This window comes from Vitis vinifera, chromosome 12 (genome assembly GCF_030704535.1).
Source record: "Vitis vinifera cultivar Pinot Noir 40024 chromosome 12, ASM3070453v1".
Lineage (NCBI taxonomy): Eukaryota > Viridiplantae > Streptophyta > Magnoliopsida > Vitales > Vitaceae > Vitis > Vitis vinifera.
The window spans coordinates 24,057,971-24,076,704 of NC_081816.1; the positions used below are offsets into that span (position 1 = coordinate 24,057,971).

General features: G+C 37.4%; 1 protein-coding gene across 3 annotated transcripts in view; it reads right to left on the reverse strand.

Moving 5' to 3' along the window:
• The window catches only part of LOC100852578 (cullin-associated NEDD8-dissociated protein 1), a 44,029-nt gene that overhangs the window by 18,586 nt on the left and 6,709 nt on the right, over nt 1–18,734 (reverse strand). For all 3 annotated transcript variants that reach the window (XM_010659609.3, XM_059741212.1, XM_003633370.4), the window contains exons 6-18: nt 12,229–12,394; nt 11,816–11,945; nt 10,606–10,720; nt 10,327–10,484; nt 10,101–10,224; nt 9,751–9,801; nt 9,591–9,673; nt 7,425–7,509; nt 7,248–7,349; nt 7,045–7,143; nt 3,550–3,660; nt 3,390–3,473; nt 3,181–3,321 (exon numbers count right to left, since the gene is read on the reverse strand). In XM_010659609.3, the coding sequence (XP_010657911.1) occupies nt 3,181–3,321; nt 3,390–3,473; nt 3,550–3,660; nt 7,045–7,143; nt 7,248–7,349; nt 7,425–7,509; nt 9,591–9,673; nt 9,751–9,801; nt 10,101–10,224; nt 10,327–10,484; nt 10,606–10,720; nt 11,816–11,945; nt 12,229–12,394 (1,449 nt within the window). The remainder of the gene's footprint in view (nt 1–3,180; nt 3,322–3,389; nt 3,474–3,549; nt 3,661–7,044; nt 7,144–7,247; nt 7,350–7,424; nt 7,510–9,590; nt 9,674–9,750; nt 9,802–10,100; nt 10,225–10,326; nt 10,485–10,605; nt 10,721–11,815; nt 11,946–12,228; nt 12,395–18,734) is intronic.

Here is an 18,734-nt window from a genome sequence, read left to right on the forward strand (position 1 = left end):
TAAATGGTGTGGGGACTTGCCTTTGAAGGATTCATTTTCGAATTTTTATTCTATAACCTCTTCAAAAGATGCTTAGGTGCTTGATGTCTAGGACGGTGATAATTGAGGCCCTAGGTTTATTAGATAGTTGCATGATGGGGAATTGGAGCTAGACATCTTTTTTAGGAGGTTGTACGATCACTTCATTTGTTTGGACACTAATGATATTATGGTTTGGTTGGAGAAAAAACAATAACTTTTCAATTAAGTCTTTTTACTCCTCCCTGACAAGTAGGAGAGCGGAGTCGAACCCTTATTCGAACCCTTATGATATAGTTTGGAATTCTTGGGTTCTTGCAAGAGTTGGTTTCTTTGCTGGAAATAACTTGGCCAAGATTTTGACTTAGGATCAACTCAAAAGGAGGGGTTGGAGTATTCATAATAGATTCTTTAAGTGCAAAGTAGAAGAAAAAACAAGTGATCATATTCTCCTTCATTTTACAAAAGCACGCATTTTTTTTACCGTAGTTGATTTTTGCTCTATTTGGTGCATAATGGGTGATGCACTCTTCAATGAGAGGGTTACTCTTGAGTTGGCATGGCTCCTTTGTTGAAAAAGAAAAAAGGAAAAAAGGCATGGAAGGTTGCTCCGCTATGTCTATTTTGGACCATTTAGAGCGATAGAAATAGGGGAGTCTTTAATAATTGTGAAAGCTTTAACCAAACAATTAGAATTTCTTTTTTGGGATTGGGTTAGAATGTACATTGGGGATGATTCTTTGTCGTTGTTAGGCTTTGTGGACTGGTTAGACTCTTAGTAGGGCATTGTTACTGGTTTTTGTGTCTTCATGCTTTTTTGGGCCTTTGGTCGTTTTGTATACATCATGTGTACTTTCTTTTCTATATTAGAATCTACAAAATAATTAGAAGTTCTTTTTTTGCATCTTTTATGGGATTGAGTTAGAATGTATGTTGGGGATGGTTCTTCGTCATTATTAGACTTTGTGGACTGGTTAGACTTTTAGTAGGGCATTGTTATTGGTTTTTGTGTCTTCATGCTTTTTTGGGCCTTTGGTCATTTTGTATACATCATGTGTACTTTCTTTTTTCATTAATACAATCTTCATTTACCTATAGAAAAAAACTAGTTCTCAAGTTTTATGTTGTGCTAATGCAAAGAAATGTAAGACTTCATGAGTGAAGGCCTTTGTCCAAACTCTTTGTTGTTAGATCAATTACTTAGATATTTCTTATAAATGTTCAACTCCTAATCATTAAAGTGCCAAGAGAAGCACAAATTCTAATAACCCTCCACTCCTACATCTTCCCACAAATCTATCGCCCAAGCCTCCTTCAACAAAGTCAACACATATAAGAAGGGAAAGGAATTACATAAGGGCTCCTCACCGCACCATCTATCCATCCAAAACTTCATCCACTTACCATTACCCACTTCAAAAGAGGTTCTACTAAAGAAAAAATCTCAACCCTTCCTTATAGATTTCCAAACATCAACCCCATAACCATCTCTCACTTTGTAAGGGTACCAACCCACTTCTTCCTTCCCATACTTCCTCTTTATAATCTGCTTCCAAAAAACTTCCCCTTCAAAAGCAAATCTCCATCTCCACTTACCAAGGAGGGTCAGATTTAGAAAAAAAAAAAGGACTTCTAATGCCCAAACCCACCCTTCTCTTATCCGAGCAAACAACTGCTCAACTAACCAAATGAGGTTTTTTCTCCAAATTCTCACCTCCCCAAAGAAAATCTCTCTAAATCTTATATAATCCTAGCCTTACCTTTCTAGTGATTACAAACAAGAACATGTAATATTCGCAAGCTGGATAAAGTACTCTTGATCAATGTAAGCCTCTCTTCTTCAAAAATATATTATTCCAATTAGAAATAATTCTATTATGATTAGAATTGTTTTTCTATTATATTTAGGATTAGGGTTAACACTATACATACCTAGAGTTATAGACAATTGTTCATTCATTACTCATTCAATAAAAGTAGTCATTCAGAATTCAATAAAAATATTTGTTTAGAATTTCAATGAAAATAGTTGTTTAGAAACTTTTTCTCTTGCAGTTATTCCAAGAGTTTTATGTTCCTTGATTTATCTCATCTTCCCATTCTTTTGCATTGTATCATTGAGACTTTGGCATAGAATGTTCCATCTTGCCAAGATTTGACTGAATGCCACTTAGATGCATAGCAAATATGTTAGCAATCTCTTAAAGAGGCTATAGCAATCAACCCAAATGTAGAGTTGTTTACTGAGTGGCTATCTTCTCCTTGATATGGCTTTTGCAATTGGAAAGAAATGTTGGGACCTTTGAGGATGGATGGAGATCCTTAAGGGTATTTGGAATTTGGTTTACTTGTTCTTCCTTTGGGCCTTCATCACCAATCATTTTGCAGGTATTCCTTAGAATCTTTTATTACAAGATTGGAAAAATGTTTGTTGATCCAAGAGACCACATAGAAAGACTATGATTGACTCATTACCTCCTTCAGTAGCTTCAATAAAATTAAATTTTAATGGATATTCTTTGAATAATCTGGGCAATGCTAAACATACCTACCTTTTCTCTTTCTATCCCACCTTAAAAAAAAAAAAATGCAAATGAGAGATTGGTGTGGAGAGTGATAGGGGCAGCTCTTGAGCTGGAGATACTAGCATCTCTAAAGGGCTTGCTGCAAACTAAAGCTCTATATCTATCCAACTTGAATGTAGAGAAAGATTTTGCTATTGTTATCTAGGGTGTGTCTGATAAGGCAAAATGCTCATGAAGTTCAATCGTTGGCTTCACAAACTTGCAGATATTGCTAATGAGGTGGGATACTCCTTTTGAGTTCTGAGCTCAGTTAATCAAGCTGCAGACCAGATAACCAAGTAAAGAGCAAAGCACTTAATTTCTTTGTTGGAGACTTTTTTTCTCCTTGGGTTTAGAGAGATTTTGTAATGTTTGTACTTTTTTTTTTTTTTTGTGGGGTGCATATAATCCGTGCAGATAGTCCTAGTTTTTGTAGGATATTATAAATTTCTACTTTCTGTTTATCTTAGAAAGATTGCACGTCATTTGTATTTATTGTCCAATGAAATGAATATGTCTGTTTCTGATCTAAAAAGGAAAATGTCAACCCCAAAAACAGGCCCTAAAAAATATATGGTCAATAGATGCAAAAACCAACCTTTACAGCAGTAAGTCGAGTTATCTCATTTCCCATCCGGTCAACAAGTACAGGAAGGCATGCAGGTAATTCTGCTCTGAGGTTATCACCAAATGTTGAAACGAGAAGGCCCATGCAAGAAATAGCACACTCCTTGACCTCCTGGAAAAAGAGTTCCATAAGATATAGTAAAAATGCCTAAGAAAAACCTTCAAATAAATTCTGCTAACCTGGTCTTGGTCTTGGTTTGTCAAGCGTGTCATGATGGCATTATATATTGGATGAACATAGGGTTTGAAATCAAAACCATAACCCTATATAACAAAGCCATACATGTAATCAGAAAGCAGTCTAACAATGGCCCAAAGTCAAGAGAGAAACCAATCTCACTTCAATATTTGGGCGCACAACACGGACAAGTTCTCCGCATACTCTTAATGCCTCAGCAGTGACTTTGTAGTAACGCTCACCAACAGCAGATAAAACGGGACTGGAAAGTGCCTAAAAAAACAACAATTGTACCATGATTGAAGAATCAAGCAAGATACATTCATGTTGGTGTATAGTATTTATGATAAATACAAATTAAAATATCCAAACAACCCTATGAAACTAACAGTCCCACATGAGGAAAAATAAAAACAACAGAAATGCCAAAAAAAAAAAAAAAAAAAGGACAAAGAAGTGAATGCAAGATATATGGAATACAAGTAAATGGGTAACCTAAAACTATTTCTTCTTCTGATTATGATAGAGAACTCATCAAAGAGAAAGAAAACAAATTGAAAGCCACTATGCCATTATTTATGCATTTCCTTCTTAAAATACAATTATAGAAGGGAACTATAACAAGAACAAAGCTAATAAAATCACAATGAATGGCTAAAAGTGAAACAAGTGGAGTAAGTTCAAGATGAGAAACACAGAGAGAGATCATGTAACTATACGTGATGTTGATCTATTCAAATAATGTGGGACTGCAACATGTAACATCTTAAATGGCAAAAATGGTTTGAAGCAAAACCTTTAGTTTTTGGGCACTAAAGGTCCATCCTAGTTTACAAAATCTCTAATGGAAGCATTGGAAAGATTAAACACAGAATGTGCTCAAGAAACTGAGAACCCTCATCGTACAGACATTGGTCTCCCCTAAGACTGTAAGTATCGTGCAACCTCTTGTTGATTTCTCATATTCAATTGCTAACAGCAAACAGTAGATGTGATAACTTTTGCTGCATCAAGGTGTACTTTTCTTATGGGCAAATAGGTTATATATTAATAGGCATCTAGCAGAACACGGAGTTGCAAGCTGGGTATATAGGAAGTATACGTGGAGCACTGAATAAATATACAGTCAAAGATACAAACAGTAAGAGCTTTCCCCAAGACAACAGGGGCAAGACTTGCCATCGAAGCTGCAATGTTAGCCTAGTTATAAGGGCTGATAGAAGCAAAACCATGAGCATCAATAAAAGTGGAAGGAAATTTAATTGTCATTCTCTCTTGGGTATCTCAGAATAAGAGATGTATGTACTACAAGGTTTACCAGGAGCATTTAATGTGACTTTATCATTGTTTTTTTTTTTTTTTTTTTTTTTGATAAATAAGCGCAGAATGTATTAACAAGAGGCAAAAAAGCCACAAAACATATAGGGAATATACAAGGCAGCTAAGGCCTCGCAACCAACGAAGGATAAACAAAAAACTCACCAACCCTTAACTGGAAGCTAACCATTCCAAAAAGCCTATAAGGGAGAGCGCTCCTCTCCAATATACAATTTAGCCCAACCCCATTAATTACAAATAAAAGAATTTTTAAGTTTCTAAATTGCTAACACTCCCCCTCCTAAAAGCTAGTCTATTCCTCTCCTTCCAAACAGTCCAAAAAATGTACAGCGGAATGGATTTCCAAATCTTTTTTCTTTTTTTCCCCACAAAAGAGCCCCTCCAACTAAATAAAACCTCCTTTACAGTTTCTGGAAAAACCCACTGAGCGCCAAACAAACCAAGAACAATATCCCACAGCACTCTGACCACTGTACAATGAATTAAAATATGATTTACAATTTCCTCTTCGCAACCACACAAGAAAAAAAAATTAGGAAGTTGCTACCCTCTTTTCTGGAGCCTATCAAGAGTAAGCATCTTCCCCCAAGCGGCTTCCCACGCGAAGAACGCAATTTTGGTTGGAACTCTATTCACCCAAATGTTACTTTTTGGGAAAACGGCAGCAATGGGGCTTACCAACAAGCTGTACGCTTTCTTGACTCTAAACTGCCCGTTTCTTCCTTCCAAAAAAAAACTGAGTCTTCCTCCAAAGTAATCCTATGACCCCTCAAAACAAGAAGCAAATTGTCTACCATATCCAATGCCCAATCATTAAAGTCCCTAAGAAACCTTAAATTCCAGGCGCCTTGGCCGAAGTTTTGGTCCCACATCTCTTCCACTGTGGCATTCTTATGCACAGCCATAGCATAAAGATGCGGGAATCTTTGGGACAGCTCTGTACATCCACACCAAAGATCAGTCCAGAATCTAATTTTGATGCCTTTTCCCACTTTCAACGCCATATTTTCCCAACACCAAACAGATTCCTTCAAAATCTCCTTCCAAACCCCTACTCCAAACGCCCCATTTGTCTTCTTTGTCCTCCAACCAAGATCCTCTTGCCCATACTTCATCACAAGCACCTGCTTCCAAAGATCCTCCTTAACACAAGCAAATCCCCATAATCATTTGCCAAGCAAGGCTTTGTTCAAGAGGGCTAGCTTTCTTAAGCCAAGCCCCCCCTTTTCCTTATCTGCACAAACCACCTCCCAATTGACTAAGTGGGCTTTCTTTTCCAAATTACCCCCTTCCCACAAAAAATCTCTTTGCAACTTTTCTAACCTCCTTGCCACCGTCTTTGGCATGCAGAAAAGGGACATTTGATGCAAGGGCATACTAGCCATCGTGGTCTTTACAAGTGTAATTCTCCCACCTTTGGATATAGATTGACATTTCCAAAGGGCAAGTCTCCTCCTCACTCTCTCTTCCACCCCATCCCACACAGAATAGGCCTTATTAGGCGCCCCCAATGGCAGCCCTAAGTAGACTGCAAGCAACTGTCCCACCCTACACCCTAATTCCACTACCATCTTGTCCACCTCTTCCACCTCCCCAACCGGTAAAATTTCACTTTTGGCCTAATTAATCCTTAACCCTGAAGCAACTTCAAACCAAAAGAGAATCCAGCTCAAATGCGTTAAGTGCTCTTTCTTTGCCTCACAAAAAACAACTATATCATCAGCAAAGAGTAAGTGTGAAATATTGACAGCCCGTTTTCTACCTCGCCGGATGCTACACCCAGAGATAAAACCCCCTTCAACAGCCCTCCTAATTAGAACACTCAACACTCATTCCCATAACAAATAGGTAGGGGGAAAGAGGGTCCCCTTGGTGCAACCCCTTAGAACTTGGAAAGAACCCGGCTGGCACTCCGTTTACCAAGACTAAAAACTTGGCTGTAGATATACAACTCCACATCCATCCCAACCACTTTGGCTTAAACCCCATTTTTTGCAAAACCTTCAGCAAAAACTGCCAATTAATGTTGTCATACGCCTTATTATTGTTGTGACTTTATCATTGTTGTGCCTTCTTTAATTTTTCATTGCATTTTATTTTTTCTTGAAGACTAGCTCATCATCCTTTACAATTCCTTTTCTTTAATGAAGTGAACATTTCCCATAATAGAAAGTTGTAAACAACTTTGAAACAAAAAAGGATTCCTATAATAGAAAATTATAGACAACTTTAAAAGAAACAAACAAAAGACAACATCCTTAAGAGTAATTACTTTTAAGATGCTACCTCAATGTAAGGGTGAATTAATGAAGGTGATACCTTGATGTAAGGATGGAAAACAGAAGGTGAATGAGAAGCCAACACTAATCTTGTGAATATAAGAGCCTCAATCTTCAAGTTGGATGTAGAGGATTTATCCTGTTAAGAAAATGGAGAAAGAAGAAAAAACCACAATGTCAGCATCACATAGTAAAATATACAAGTCCATAATACAATAATTAATTAGAGAAGATTTAATGTACACTTAGCGCTTTTTCGATTCCCGAAATAAGTGATCCAATGTGGTCTGCCAGGCAGTCTGGCAAGACAACCACAAGCTCTTTCAAAACTGAAAATGCACCAACCTGCAGATGAAATGAATGTTAAATTTCCAATGGTTACATCACAGATCCTTTAAAAGAATATCAGGAAACTCGTACCTTCGTCTTGATAGTTTTCTCTCTTAGCTGTCGGTTTATAGATTTAACAATTTTTGGCACTTCTTGCTTCAATAACCATCTTGGACTGCATAAAATACAAACATTTTGGCATCAGCATCCATAACTAAAATTTATAGACAAGGCATAGTATAATATAGACAATATAATTATGATAAAAACAAGGCTAAAACCATATGAAAAGGTTTGCATCAAAAGGACATCCCGTCAGCCACTAAACTGTCCAATCTGAAGTGAATAGTACTAAGATAGCAGATGCCAAGTACCAGGAGTGTGAAAATTTTCTAAATTAATGAAAGTTTGGAGGGGCAATTTGAGTTTCAGAAATATTTTTTCATCCTCCAGACTCTTAAGCAGCTAGGGTTCCAACAGGAATTATGGGGGTAACCCTAGTGTTGAGTTTCCTCTAGTAAGCCCACAACTCATCCAAACTTCAATAGAATGAACTACACCTAAAGCAGTCCACCTTTGGAGACCATCTTTCAAAATGCAGGAGTTTACCCTTAAACAGCCTTGCTCCACTTCGAAGAGCATTCCCTGCATCTTATGACAGCTCAAAATCAAACAAAATTAGAGTGCCACCAAGTCGCACCACTACAGCTTTCCTTCCAAGCACCAACTATTCATCGTCCACCTCTTTAAAGGATACAAATTTGGGATAAAATCTGAAAACCTTCCCACTGATCTACTAAACATAACTGAAGGGTTTCCATCTTACTTTTCACATCCCGTTCCTCCACCTGTATCCACACTGGCTTGCCAACCTCCCCTTGAGAAACATTGACCACTTCAGCAAAGGACTTACCCTAAAGAGGGACTAAAGCACCACCCACCACAACCAAAGACTTGACCTCTAGAGGATATTCAACAACACTAGGGTTAGGAGCAACTCCAAGACTCCTTAACTTCCTAGCTAGAATACTCTAGCACCCCGCAAAAAACAATGTTAGAGGTCGTTACCTGCAACATTGTTGCATAGCTGCAGCTTATACCCCCTTCCCCCCTTCTTTCCACACCTTCCTAAAGGTTCCCTGACTCCTTAAGACAACATTCTTCCACCCCTTCAAGCAAAGCCATTAGACTCCTCTCTTCAAAACAAATCTAACTTGAGAAACCCTGGCCCCTGTCCAAAACGTTGCCTACAACTCAACTGAGATTTTAAAAGATTTAGACCCCCCTCTGAACCAGCCTTTGCCTCTTTTTTTTTTTTTTTTTGAATGGTAAATAAAGTGAATATAACATGTAAAAGCGCCAAACACAATTTTCGATTCATTTCCTTTTATATTGTCCAAAAAAATACACAAAGAAGCTACTCACCATACCTTTCTTTGTTTTCTCACAAAGGAACCATGTCATTCTAAGAGAGTCTCTCTAACCATGGAAGATATCACCCTAGATACGTCAAACAAAGAAAACAAGAACTTCCATACAATATACCAACCAGCCTTTGGCTCCTTTCATTTCATAATCTGTTTAGCTAGTGCTTCAAAGAAATAGGCAATCTTTCCTTGAGCTTAAATAGAGAAGAAGGTAACATTTGTCTCTCTTTTTCTTTTTTCCCATTTTTTTGATAGGCAAAATCAAATTATATTAACAGCACATAACAAAAGGGATCAAAAAAGTATATACAGCATATACAAAAGCATCAAAAAGCCAAACAATGCAAAGGGATACACAAAAAACAACTCCCTCACCATACTTAGAGTTAAGCCAATCAATAAAGTCCATCATGGACAGTGAGCAATCTCCCATGTACACTCTAACCCACTTCAAAAAATTAAATATGAAAATTGTTTGGTTGCTTGATCCACTTTTTTGGTATTATCAAATGTTCTGCTATTTCTCTCATTCCATAAGGCAGCATCTCTATGAAGTATGATCAACAGGAACTCTAATCTTAGTTTTGCCATGACATTTTGGGCTGAGCCAACAGGTCACCTACTCTAGGAATTTCTTTCTACAATACATTCTAAGTTTATTGCCCCTCTCATTAACATACAACCTTTGAAAAAATACAGGTGAAAAGACAGATATATTGCGATGTAAAACTAATTCAGAGTTTAGATTCAAGGGAAACTTTTCTAATCTATACTTCACAATAAATGGCACATAAACTCGGCAATTGAAGAAACTTTAACATCAACTTACCTCAGTTCATTCATGTCAGTCTGCCCTTTCGTAACATTTCCAGTTTGGCGTAGTAGCTCAATAAATGTATTGAACACATCCATCTGAATCATGAAAAAACCAGATGATCAACCATGTATAGAGGAAAACAAATATCTATAAATTAACATTTTTGGCTTACCTTCACATTCTCTTCTCTCTCTTTAAACCTATCAATCAACTTAGGACAAGCCTTCACAACAAGAGAATAACATGTTTTCGTCAGATATATTAATCGAAGAAACTTAAAAGTGCAAAATAAACTCTCTTTTTAACACACCAAAACATAATGGTAAGAGGAATATTACAATTATGTAACAATAAAATACAGTATCCTGCTCCAAATTCAAATTCAAATTTGTAACATCAACTGAAACTTCAGGAACACTGTAGCGTAGCATAGTATCAAAACAACAATTATCAATTGAAAATTAGATAAATAAATCTGGGTGACCACGAATATAAATATCCTGAAGCTCTAAAAAGAAGTACCTCCTCATACAGCTTTGAGAGCATTTCAGGTCGAGAAACAATCAAAGCTGCTAAGCATTTAGCTGCTGCTCTTCGAACTTTCCAGCTGACATCCTCATCATCTGTATATTCAGTTGCACTCTCACTACAAATACAAGATACAGTACTGTGATATTAGTAACAATTCAAGCATGCATAAATTATTTACACGATAGCTCAAATATACATAAACCAGTGAACAACATACTCATCTTCCTCCTCCTCATGATTCTCATCATCAGTATCTTCCTCCATGTTATCAGTGAAGTTTGGGTCATAACTAAGATATTCTAGGGTAAGATGAAGAATTTCATCACAATATGAAGAAATATCCCGGGGGCACCTGAGTAAAAAACTCTCCAGGGCCTGCATTAAAATTTACGCATATGTAACATATGAAGAAGTCAATTTTACCATAACATAAAGGGTGCAAGGTAAACTAAACATCAAAATAAATATCTAAAGTAAAATTTCATATACACAATACCTGCAAGCTATATTCTCGAAGCTCTTCATCATTCTCTGATGCACTTGTGCAGTAATTAATTAGCACAGGAACAGTATCTCCAAGATGAGATCCAAAACGGTATCCAACAGCACGACTAAAACACCAAAATGTCATCCCTTGTTAGCAAAAGAAAATTCACAATTTACAGCATAAGCAGATCAACACGAATTCAAAACAACCAGCTATTCTGAAAATGCAAATTCCTATAAGCAATAATCACATGATTATAGCCAAAAGTAGAATAGCTATTCCAGAAAATGCTGCATTAGCAACAACAACAAATGATACAACTCATTAACCACATATAATTACCAATCAGTCATCCTGCAGCCATAGATGCACAAGTAGATATTACAATAAATGCTATTAATATTTCCTTGCCCATCAAAACTGTTGAAATCTATACACAGAAAGTGTCCCCCTATGTAAATGCTCATGCCACCACTTTTTGTTTGGGCCCTTTTTTAATATTATTCTATTTTCCTATCAAAAAAGCCCTCTTTATGCATTCATCGAGTAAAGTGAAAGCAAAGAGCATCCACACTTTAAATCACATTCAAGCCAATCCACCCTACAATAATAAATTTTTTATAAAACTCTAGAATCATAATTTTCGTTAACCCTAATGCTCAAAAGCATTAGTTAGTTTTCGGAGCATTTTGCCTCCTTGAGTCTACTTAATATTTGTTCTAGTGTTGCTTCAATTTTCGTAACCTCTATTGGTTGTTCAGCTTTTATGGTTTCTTATTAAGGAGTCCATTCCCTTGTCTTGATCTAAGTTGTACATTGTGAAAGGATGTTCCATCCTTGATCTTTTAATTAATAGAAAAGATCTATTGGGCTTCTGATCAAAAACCGTTTCCAATCATTTTGTAAACTGACATATGCATATCTCAATTTCAAAACAATTTTTATTATTTCACAAAAGCAAAAAATAAAATATAGAAATGTGGAATAAAAAGAATCCTAAAATTGAAGACAATGGCAACAACATGCATTTGTTGAATGGAAGTGATACAATGGTTTCCAAATCTATATGCATGCATACAATCATGAATCTGTGTGTAGGGTGACTATACATATATCATATCAATTCATCTAAAAGCAATCAATCTAAGCCACTCAATTACCAAACAAACCTGAGAAGCAAACCCCAAGCATCAATAGGAAAGATTATTATATCTCTTACCTTAAAGCCCCAATCATCTGAATGTTTGTGCGGGTCATTTCAGGTTTTACTCCCTTACTTCTCAAGTTCCGGACAACCTCAACAGTTGCTTTTGCCAACAAATCATCTGACAAACTTGATGCAAGAGATGCTGAAGATGAAAGAAATTTGTTCAGTTATATCACCTTTCTCTGGCTCAAAATTTTCAATCTTATATCAAAGTTGCAAATTCCATTTGAGGGGGCACCATGGTTATTTTTACTCAGAGTGGAATGTGTATATACCAGATCACTCAGGCCTTTCATATAAGATCAATAAGATTGCAGGAAAATCAGGCAGGAACCAAAATGAGACTGAGAACTTTGAGATATCGTTCCTAAAAGACATGATAATTATTTAAAGTATGTGATTACATTCAATTTACTTAAGCTTACCAATACATGAAACAGTCTTCTTTCTGACACTGGCTTGATTGGAACTCAACTGGGACAACAGTGCACCTAATAGTAGTTCATGGTCGGTTGCCATAAGATTCCCAAATTTGTGAAGAACATCACACAAAATGTCAAGACATTCACATTTCATCTCCGTGGTCATTCCCTGGGGAAAAGAACAGAACCAAAATCAGAAGAAAGCCTAAGAGCTTAGTTTTGAAAATATATAAAATCAATAGTAACAAATAACTAAGTGGAAATATTATCTTGAAATAGAATCCTGTATTTTTTTTCTTCTTTTTTTTTTCAAAAGCACTTTGGCAAAGGTTTGATCTATGAGCAAGCTGCAAAAATAGGACAAGCTTCGATGTCATCTAGCTCTGTTAAATCAAAATGAGAGAAATCATTGCAAAATATACTTAGTAATGAAACTAAAATACATCCTTGGAGCCAGTCATACCTAGACACTTCTGTTTTCAGTCCTTTGATTCAGCTTTTAATATCTTTTTAGAAGGTCTTTTTTTTTTTTTTTTTTTTTTTTGATAGGCAAACAAAATATATAAAAAACACCAATCGAAGAGCCGGGGGATCACCCTAAGTACACAAGAGGTATACAAAGGATGCCAAAACAATAAAAAGAACCACCTCAAACAAGCACACAAAACACTCTCTTGCTAACATTCAACCAATCAAAAAATCGAATGAGGAAACAAGAACATCTTGAATATGATGTCAAGTTCACTAGAAAAGGGTACAAATAAGATTGTCCTTTAGTGCTTGATTTGAGCATTGACCATCAAAGTATCTTTGATTCCTCTCTTGCAAATCCAAAACAAGAAAAGAGGGATTTTTTAACATAAAACAAATGAAATTTTTTAGTTTTGCAGCAATTGGAATTCCACATTTGCTTCACTAGATACACCCATAAATAAAACGTGTTCACAAATAAATGCAATATTTTCATATAAGAAGTACAACTACAAGAACATATTTTTTATAAGAACATATGCAAACAAAAACAATTAATCATCTAAGAAAAAAAAATTGCACAAAAGAGACACAAGAAGGCTCCCCTAAAAATGAAAGAGGAATGGGGCATCGTCGTGGATGAAGATGCTGTTTGGTTTAGAATCCATATCTTTTGAGATTTCAATTGAACAAATCAAGGGCCGGGAAAGATTTTTTTAGAGTCGTCATGGTTTCTCTTCATGGATTAGATTTGGTGAGAAGGGTTTGTTGATGCTCTTAGTGGGAATGGAGACATGTTGTCCAAGACAGGACTTGAAATTCTTTAGGAAGAGTTGGATAACGGGCAGTAGGAATTACAAGTCACGAGTTATGGTGTAATGTTGTTGGGAGATTTTTGTTGTTGCGAGATTTTTGTTGTGTTCAGTGTGCTCAAGGGAAAAAGGTTCTTTTTGGTCCTTCTAGAAGAAAGGGGGTGATTAGAGGGCGGAGTTTGTTTGCTAAAAAGCTAAGGACTCTTGAGCCCCCTCTCAGACTCGTTGGAGCACCTCCAATGAACGGGTTATTTGGGAAAGGGAGTGGAAATAAGGCTACAAGAGTAGGAGAATCATATGTAACAATAGTGAAAAAAAGATTGTTTAAAGGTGGAAGCAAAGATGTGGTTTAGATTGGGAGGACAAATACTTTCCACAAAATGGAATCCCAACATCACTGCTTGGTAAGTGGATGGGGAGATTGTTTAGATTAGAACCCACCCCTACCTTCCCTCAATGAATGGGCAAGTTTAAATGGCACTTATAAGGGAATCTCCAATTAGCATTTCTAAGAGATTTTAGTATTGCTAGGAGATTCTCTTAGTCTGTTTGAGATTGGAAAGGCCTCTAAAGGAAAGTCGGTTCTTCAGGAGGGATAGAGAACTTTCAAGAAGAAGAATTTGTGGTTGAAAAAGTAGGCCTTAAGGTTGGTTGTTTCAAGGATGGAATGCACAAGGAGGAAGCTTCTATGAGAGTCATAGGTCTTTTAGTTTTCTTGTGGGATAGGGTGTTTTTCAAGTAGCTGAGAGATGCATGTAGGGGTTTTATGGTAGTTGATGAACACATTCAAAGCAACAAAATCTACAATGGACAAGGGTCTTGGTTAAAACTAATGGCAGTGAGGTGCCTAGGATATTGCAAGTGATAGTGGGTATGTCGTGTTTTGCCACTTGGTTGTGGTGGGAGGTCCCACCATAGTATTCACATGTCAAGCAAAGGCTGTAGAGAAGTAGTCTAGAGGTTAGAGTTAAAGCGGCAAGAATGTCACCCGTCTTTGATAGTAGGGACTTGGTGAACAGCAGCAGAAAAACGGGCCAACATGTCACTGCATAGTGTGTTGGTGGCTGTCAAGGGGATGGGTTGCTGTGCATTGGGCATTAATAGAGGGCCCACACTTTAGGGTAGGCGACCTGGTGAAACCCTAGAGGATGTGAGACAGTTGGAGGCTTGGAGGACTAAGAGAATAGGTCTAGGTCTAGCTCAAGGAGTGAGGCTAAAGGTGTTAGGGTCAACCAATTGGGTAAATGTTGCCAAATGAAGATATTTAAACTTTCCTTTAGTGAGCACGGTATTAATGCTTTGCACCGAAAAAAGCAAAGAGGGATCATTAAATGGAAGTGGGGTAGGAAAACCCATGGAGCAATGAAAAGTGAGGTGGGCCTAGCCCTTGTCTCTCTTAAAACCAATGTGGGCCAAAAAAGCTTAAGCCATGAATCTTTTAAGGGGGATGCTCCCAATCCAACACAAGAGACAGTACTTTGAATGGGCCCCCAAATGGAGTTTTTGAGCCCTCAGCCCATTCTCAGTGATTCTCCATCAAGAACCTAACATCGCCTTATTGTCGTGATAAGGGTAAGGTTCATGCAACCATTAGTGCTCCAGTGAGGGCAATGAAGGCTTTGAAGAGGTCAATTCCGGTCAACGAAGTTAAAGTGCTAGATGAATCTCTCTCCCTAGGTACAGTTCCTCCTCCTCTTTCTTTAAGGTGCGAGGCCTTCTCTTCTCAAAGGGTGAGCGATGATAGGATGGGATGGAGAGGAGTTTGATCTATAGGAGGGAGGAAGTTAAAGAAAGGTTCATTGAGCCTTTTTTTGTAACAAGAGGAACTTTGTGCATGATTTTAACCGATGGAGTTTGGGGAGAATGTAAGGTGGAACAACAGGGCCTTGGCATCAAAGAGATTGAATGGGGAGATTGTCTCGATGAAGGGTCCCCTCTCGACTACTTGGATAAGGAATCTCTTCCCTCTAGCAATGATCTCAATAAGTTAGTATCTTTCAGTATGTTTGTGCGGATGTTAATTGATGGTTTTGAAGAAGAAATCTTGGTTCTCATAAGAAGAATGGAGCTCAAGAAAGAGGGGCAAAGTCTCTTCCTCAAGAATTAAAAAGAATTCAACTACTAGGTTTAGATTTGAGAAGGAGCTTCACAAATTGGAATGTTTTATTAATTACAAGCATACCTCAAGCAAAGGAAGAAATAGCAGGAAGAACGCATAGAAGTTAGCAAAGGTGTGTTAATGAAGTTCAAGATTCTTTCTTGGAATGTTAGAGGGTTTAATGAGGAGAAAAAAGGAAAAGTTATAATGTTTCTTGTTTGATCTTTCATGGTTGATCTAGTGTGTTTACAAGAACCGCAGGGCCAAAAGATGTCGATGCAAATTGTCAGAAGTTTAGGTATAGGAAATTGTTAGAATGGGATGCAATAGATGTAAGGGGCCAAGCAAGAAAGATTTTGGTCATTTGGGAGATTAGAGCTCTGGAGCTAAATGATATAGAAGAGGGGGCACACTCAATCTCTTTTCATTCCAAAAACTATGAGGACAACTCCATCTAGATGTTTGCAGTGGTGTATGGGTCAGTTCAAAATGGACTGAGAGAATCTCTAGGTAGAATTGGGTGATATAAGAGGACTTTGGAATGACTCTTGGTAAATAGGAGGGGACTTTAATGTGGTCAAATACACATTGGGGAAAGGAGAAACTGCTTGAGATACACTACAACAATTTTGAATATTATAGAGGAGCTTCTTTTAAGGGGCCTAACCCTAGCTGATGGCCCTTTTACATGGTATGGTAGGTTGAATAATCAGTTTGCATGAAGAATAGATCCATTCCTTGTCTCTAAAGGATGGAAGAACCACTTCAATGGTCTTATCCAAAGGGTCCTTTTCACGACTGATTTCCAACCATGCTCTCACATTTTTAAATGATGGACCAAGGGGCAAAACATCCTTTTGATTTGAAAATATGTGGTTAAAAGTGGAAGGATTCAAGGACCTTGCCAGAAATTGGTGGGTGAGCTATCATGTTAGGGGTCCATCTAGTCACATCTTAGCCCTCAAGATGAAAGCATTGGAATGGGAACTAAAAGTTTAGAATAGAGAGGTTTTGGTAACATAGCTACCAATAAAATTGCAACTTTAAATCAAATTGGTTTTTAGGATGTCAAGGAAAGGGAAGCACTAGTAACAACGAAGGATGTTGAGGCTAGGAGGGAAGCAGTGGAGAACTTTAGTAAGTGGGCAATGATGGAAGAAATCTCTTAAGAGGCAAAAATCAAGAGAGTTAAGACCAAAAGTTGGAGATAGAAACACCAAATTCTTCCATAAAATGGTTAATGCTTGCAGAAAAAAGAAATTGTTCGGCTGAAATTAAGGTGCATGGCAAATTGTTATCGAAGGTTGCAGATATCAAGGAGGAAGTGACAAATGCTTTCCATAGTCTTTGAAAGGGAGAGTGGACACTGAATATCAATGGGATGTCATTTGGTAATTTGGATGGTGAATACTCAAAGTCCCTTAGTCTTCATTCTATGAGTAAGAGGTTTTCTTAACCCTTTGCAGTTTATGTGGGGATAAAGTTGTTGGACTAGATGGCTTCTACATGGCTTTTTGGTAGTTCAGTTGGGAGTTTGTGAAAAGCAAGGTGATGGAATTATCTGCGGAGTTCTTTAAGCATAGCTATTCCAAAAAAAGCCTCAATCCCACTTTTATTGCGTAATTCTTATAAAAAAACACAAACAAACAAACAAAACAAAAACCGTTGAAGATTTAAAAGACTTAAGACCAGTAAGTTTAGTCAGAGGACTTTACAAAAGTCCTAGCCAATAAACTAAAGAAAGTGGTGGACAAGTTTTAGCTACTCAACACGCTTTTGTGGATGGTAGACAAATCTTGGATACGATCCTCATCACAAATAAAGTAATTGACTCAAGGCTATAGAGCTCTAAAAGTACAGTCATATCTAAATTGGATATTGAGAAAGCTTTCAACCATGTTAATTGGGATTTTTTGCTAGTAGTCTTAGAAAAAATGGGATTTGTAAGTGGATAAAGTGGATTAAGTGGCACATTTCTACAACTCAAGTTTCCATATTGATTAATGGGATCTTATCACCAAGGTTTTTCCATAGCACCAAAGGTTTGAGGTAGGAAAACCTACCATCACCATACCTTTTTAATTATGGCAATGGAGGCCTCTCCCATATCCTAAGTAGGGCTAAGGAATGTGGCTTCTTAGCAAGTCTCTTAGTAGGTGGAAGAGGAGAGAAGTAGAAGTGGAGGTGTCTCATTTGCTTTTTGTTGATAACACTCTCATCCTTCATGATGCCAATAAAAAGGATATGAAGCATTTGAGCTAGAATTTTTTATTTTTGATAGATTTGAGCTAGGATCTCATGTGGTTTGAGGCATCTGAGGACTAAAATCAATTTGAAAAAGAGTAAATTGATCCAAGTGGGGCCAGTTGCCGACGCATGGGGCCAGTTGCCGACGCATGGGGCCAGTTCCCGACGCAGAGGACCTCACTAGGGTTCTAAAGTGCAAGGTGGGCACCCTCCCCACTAGCTATTGAGGCCTACTATTAGAAGCCCTTTTTATACACTTTCTAGCCTCTCAATTTATTTTGTCTTTATTTGTAACCCCGAAATATGTTAGATTAATGCTGGAAAAGATTCAAATGCATTTCCTATAGAGGGAAAGTGATGTGGAGAAAAAGCCTTATCCAATAAATTGGGCAATAGTTTGCATGAACAAGAGGGAAGGGACTTTCAAAATTAGAACACAATCTAATCTCAATAAGGTACTTTTAAGTAAATGGTTTAGAGATTTGCTGGAGAGAGAGAGTCTTTTTGAAAGAAGGTGAGTACAAGGCAATATAAGAAGACTTCTAGGTAAATGGTTTAGAGATTTGCTACAAAGAGGGGAGTCTTTTTGGAAGAAACTGAGTACAAGGAAATATAAGGAGGAAGTGGGAGGATGGTGCCAAGAGTAGTTAGGGAAAGGCACAAAGTACAAGCGTGGAAAGCAATCAAACAGGGGCAAGAGAATTTCAACAATAGGATTAGGTTTAGGGTGGGCAATGAGTGGATAGTGAAATCTTGGAAGGATAAGTGGTGTGGCAAAATTTCCCTCGTAAACGCTTTTTCTGCTATGTTTTCTATAGTCGTTACCAAAGAAACTTAGGCAACCAAGGACCGAAGTGTGGAAACAAGAAAAGGAAAAGGAT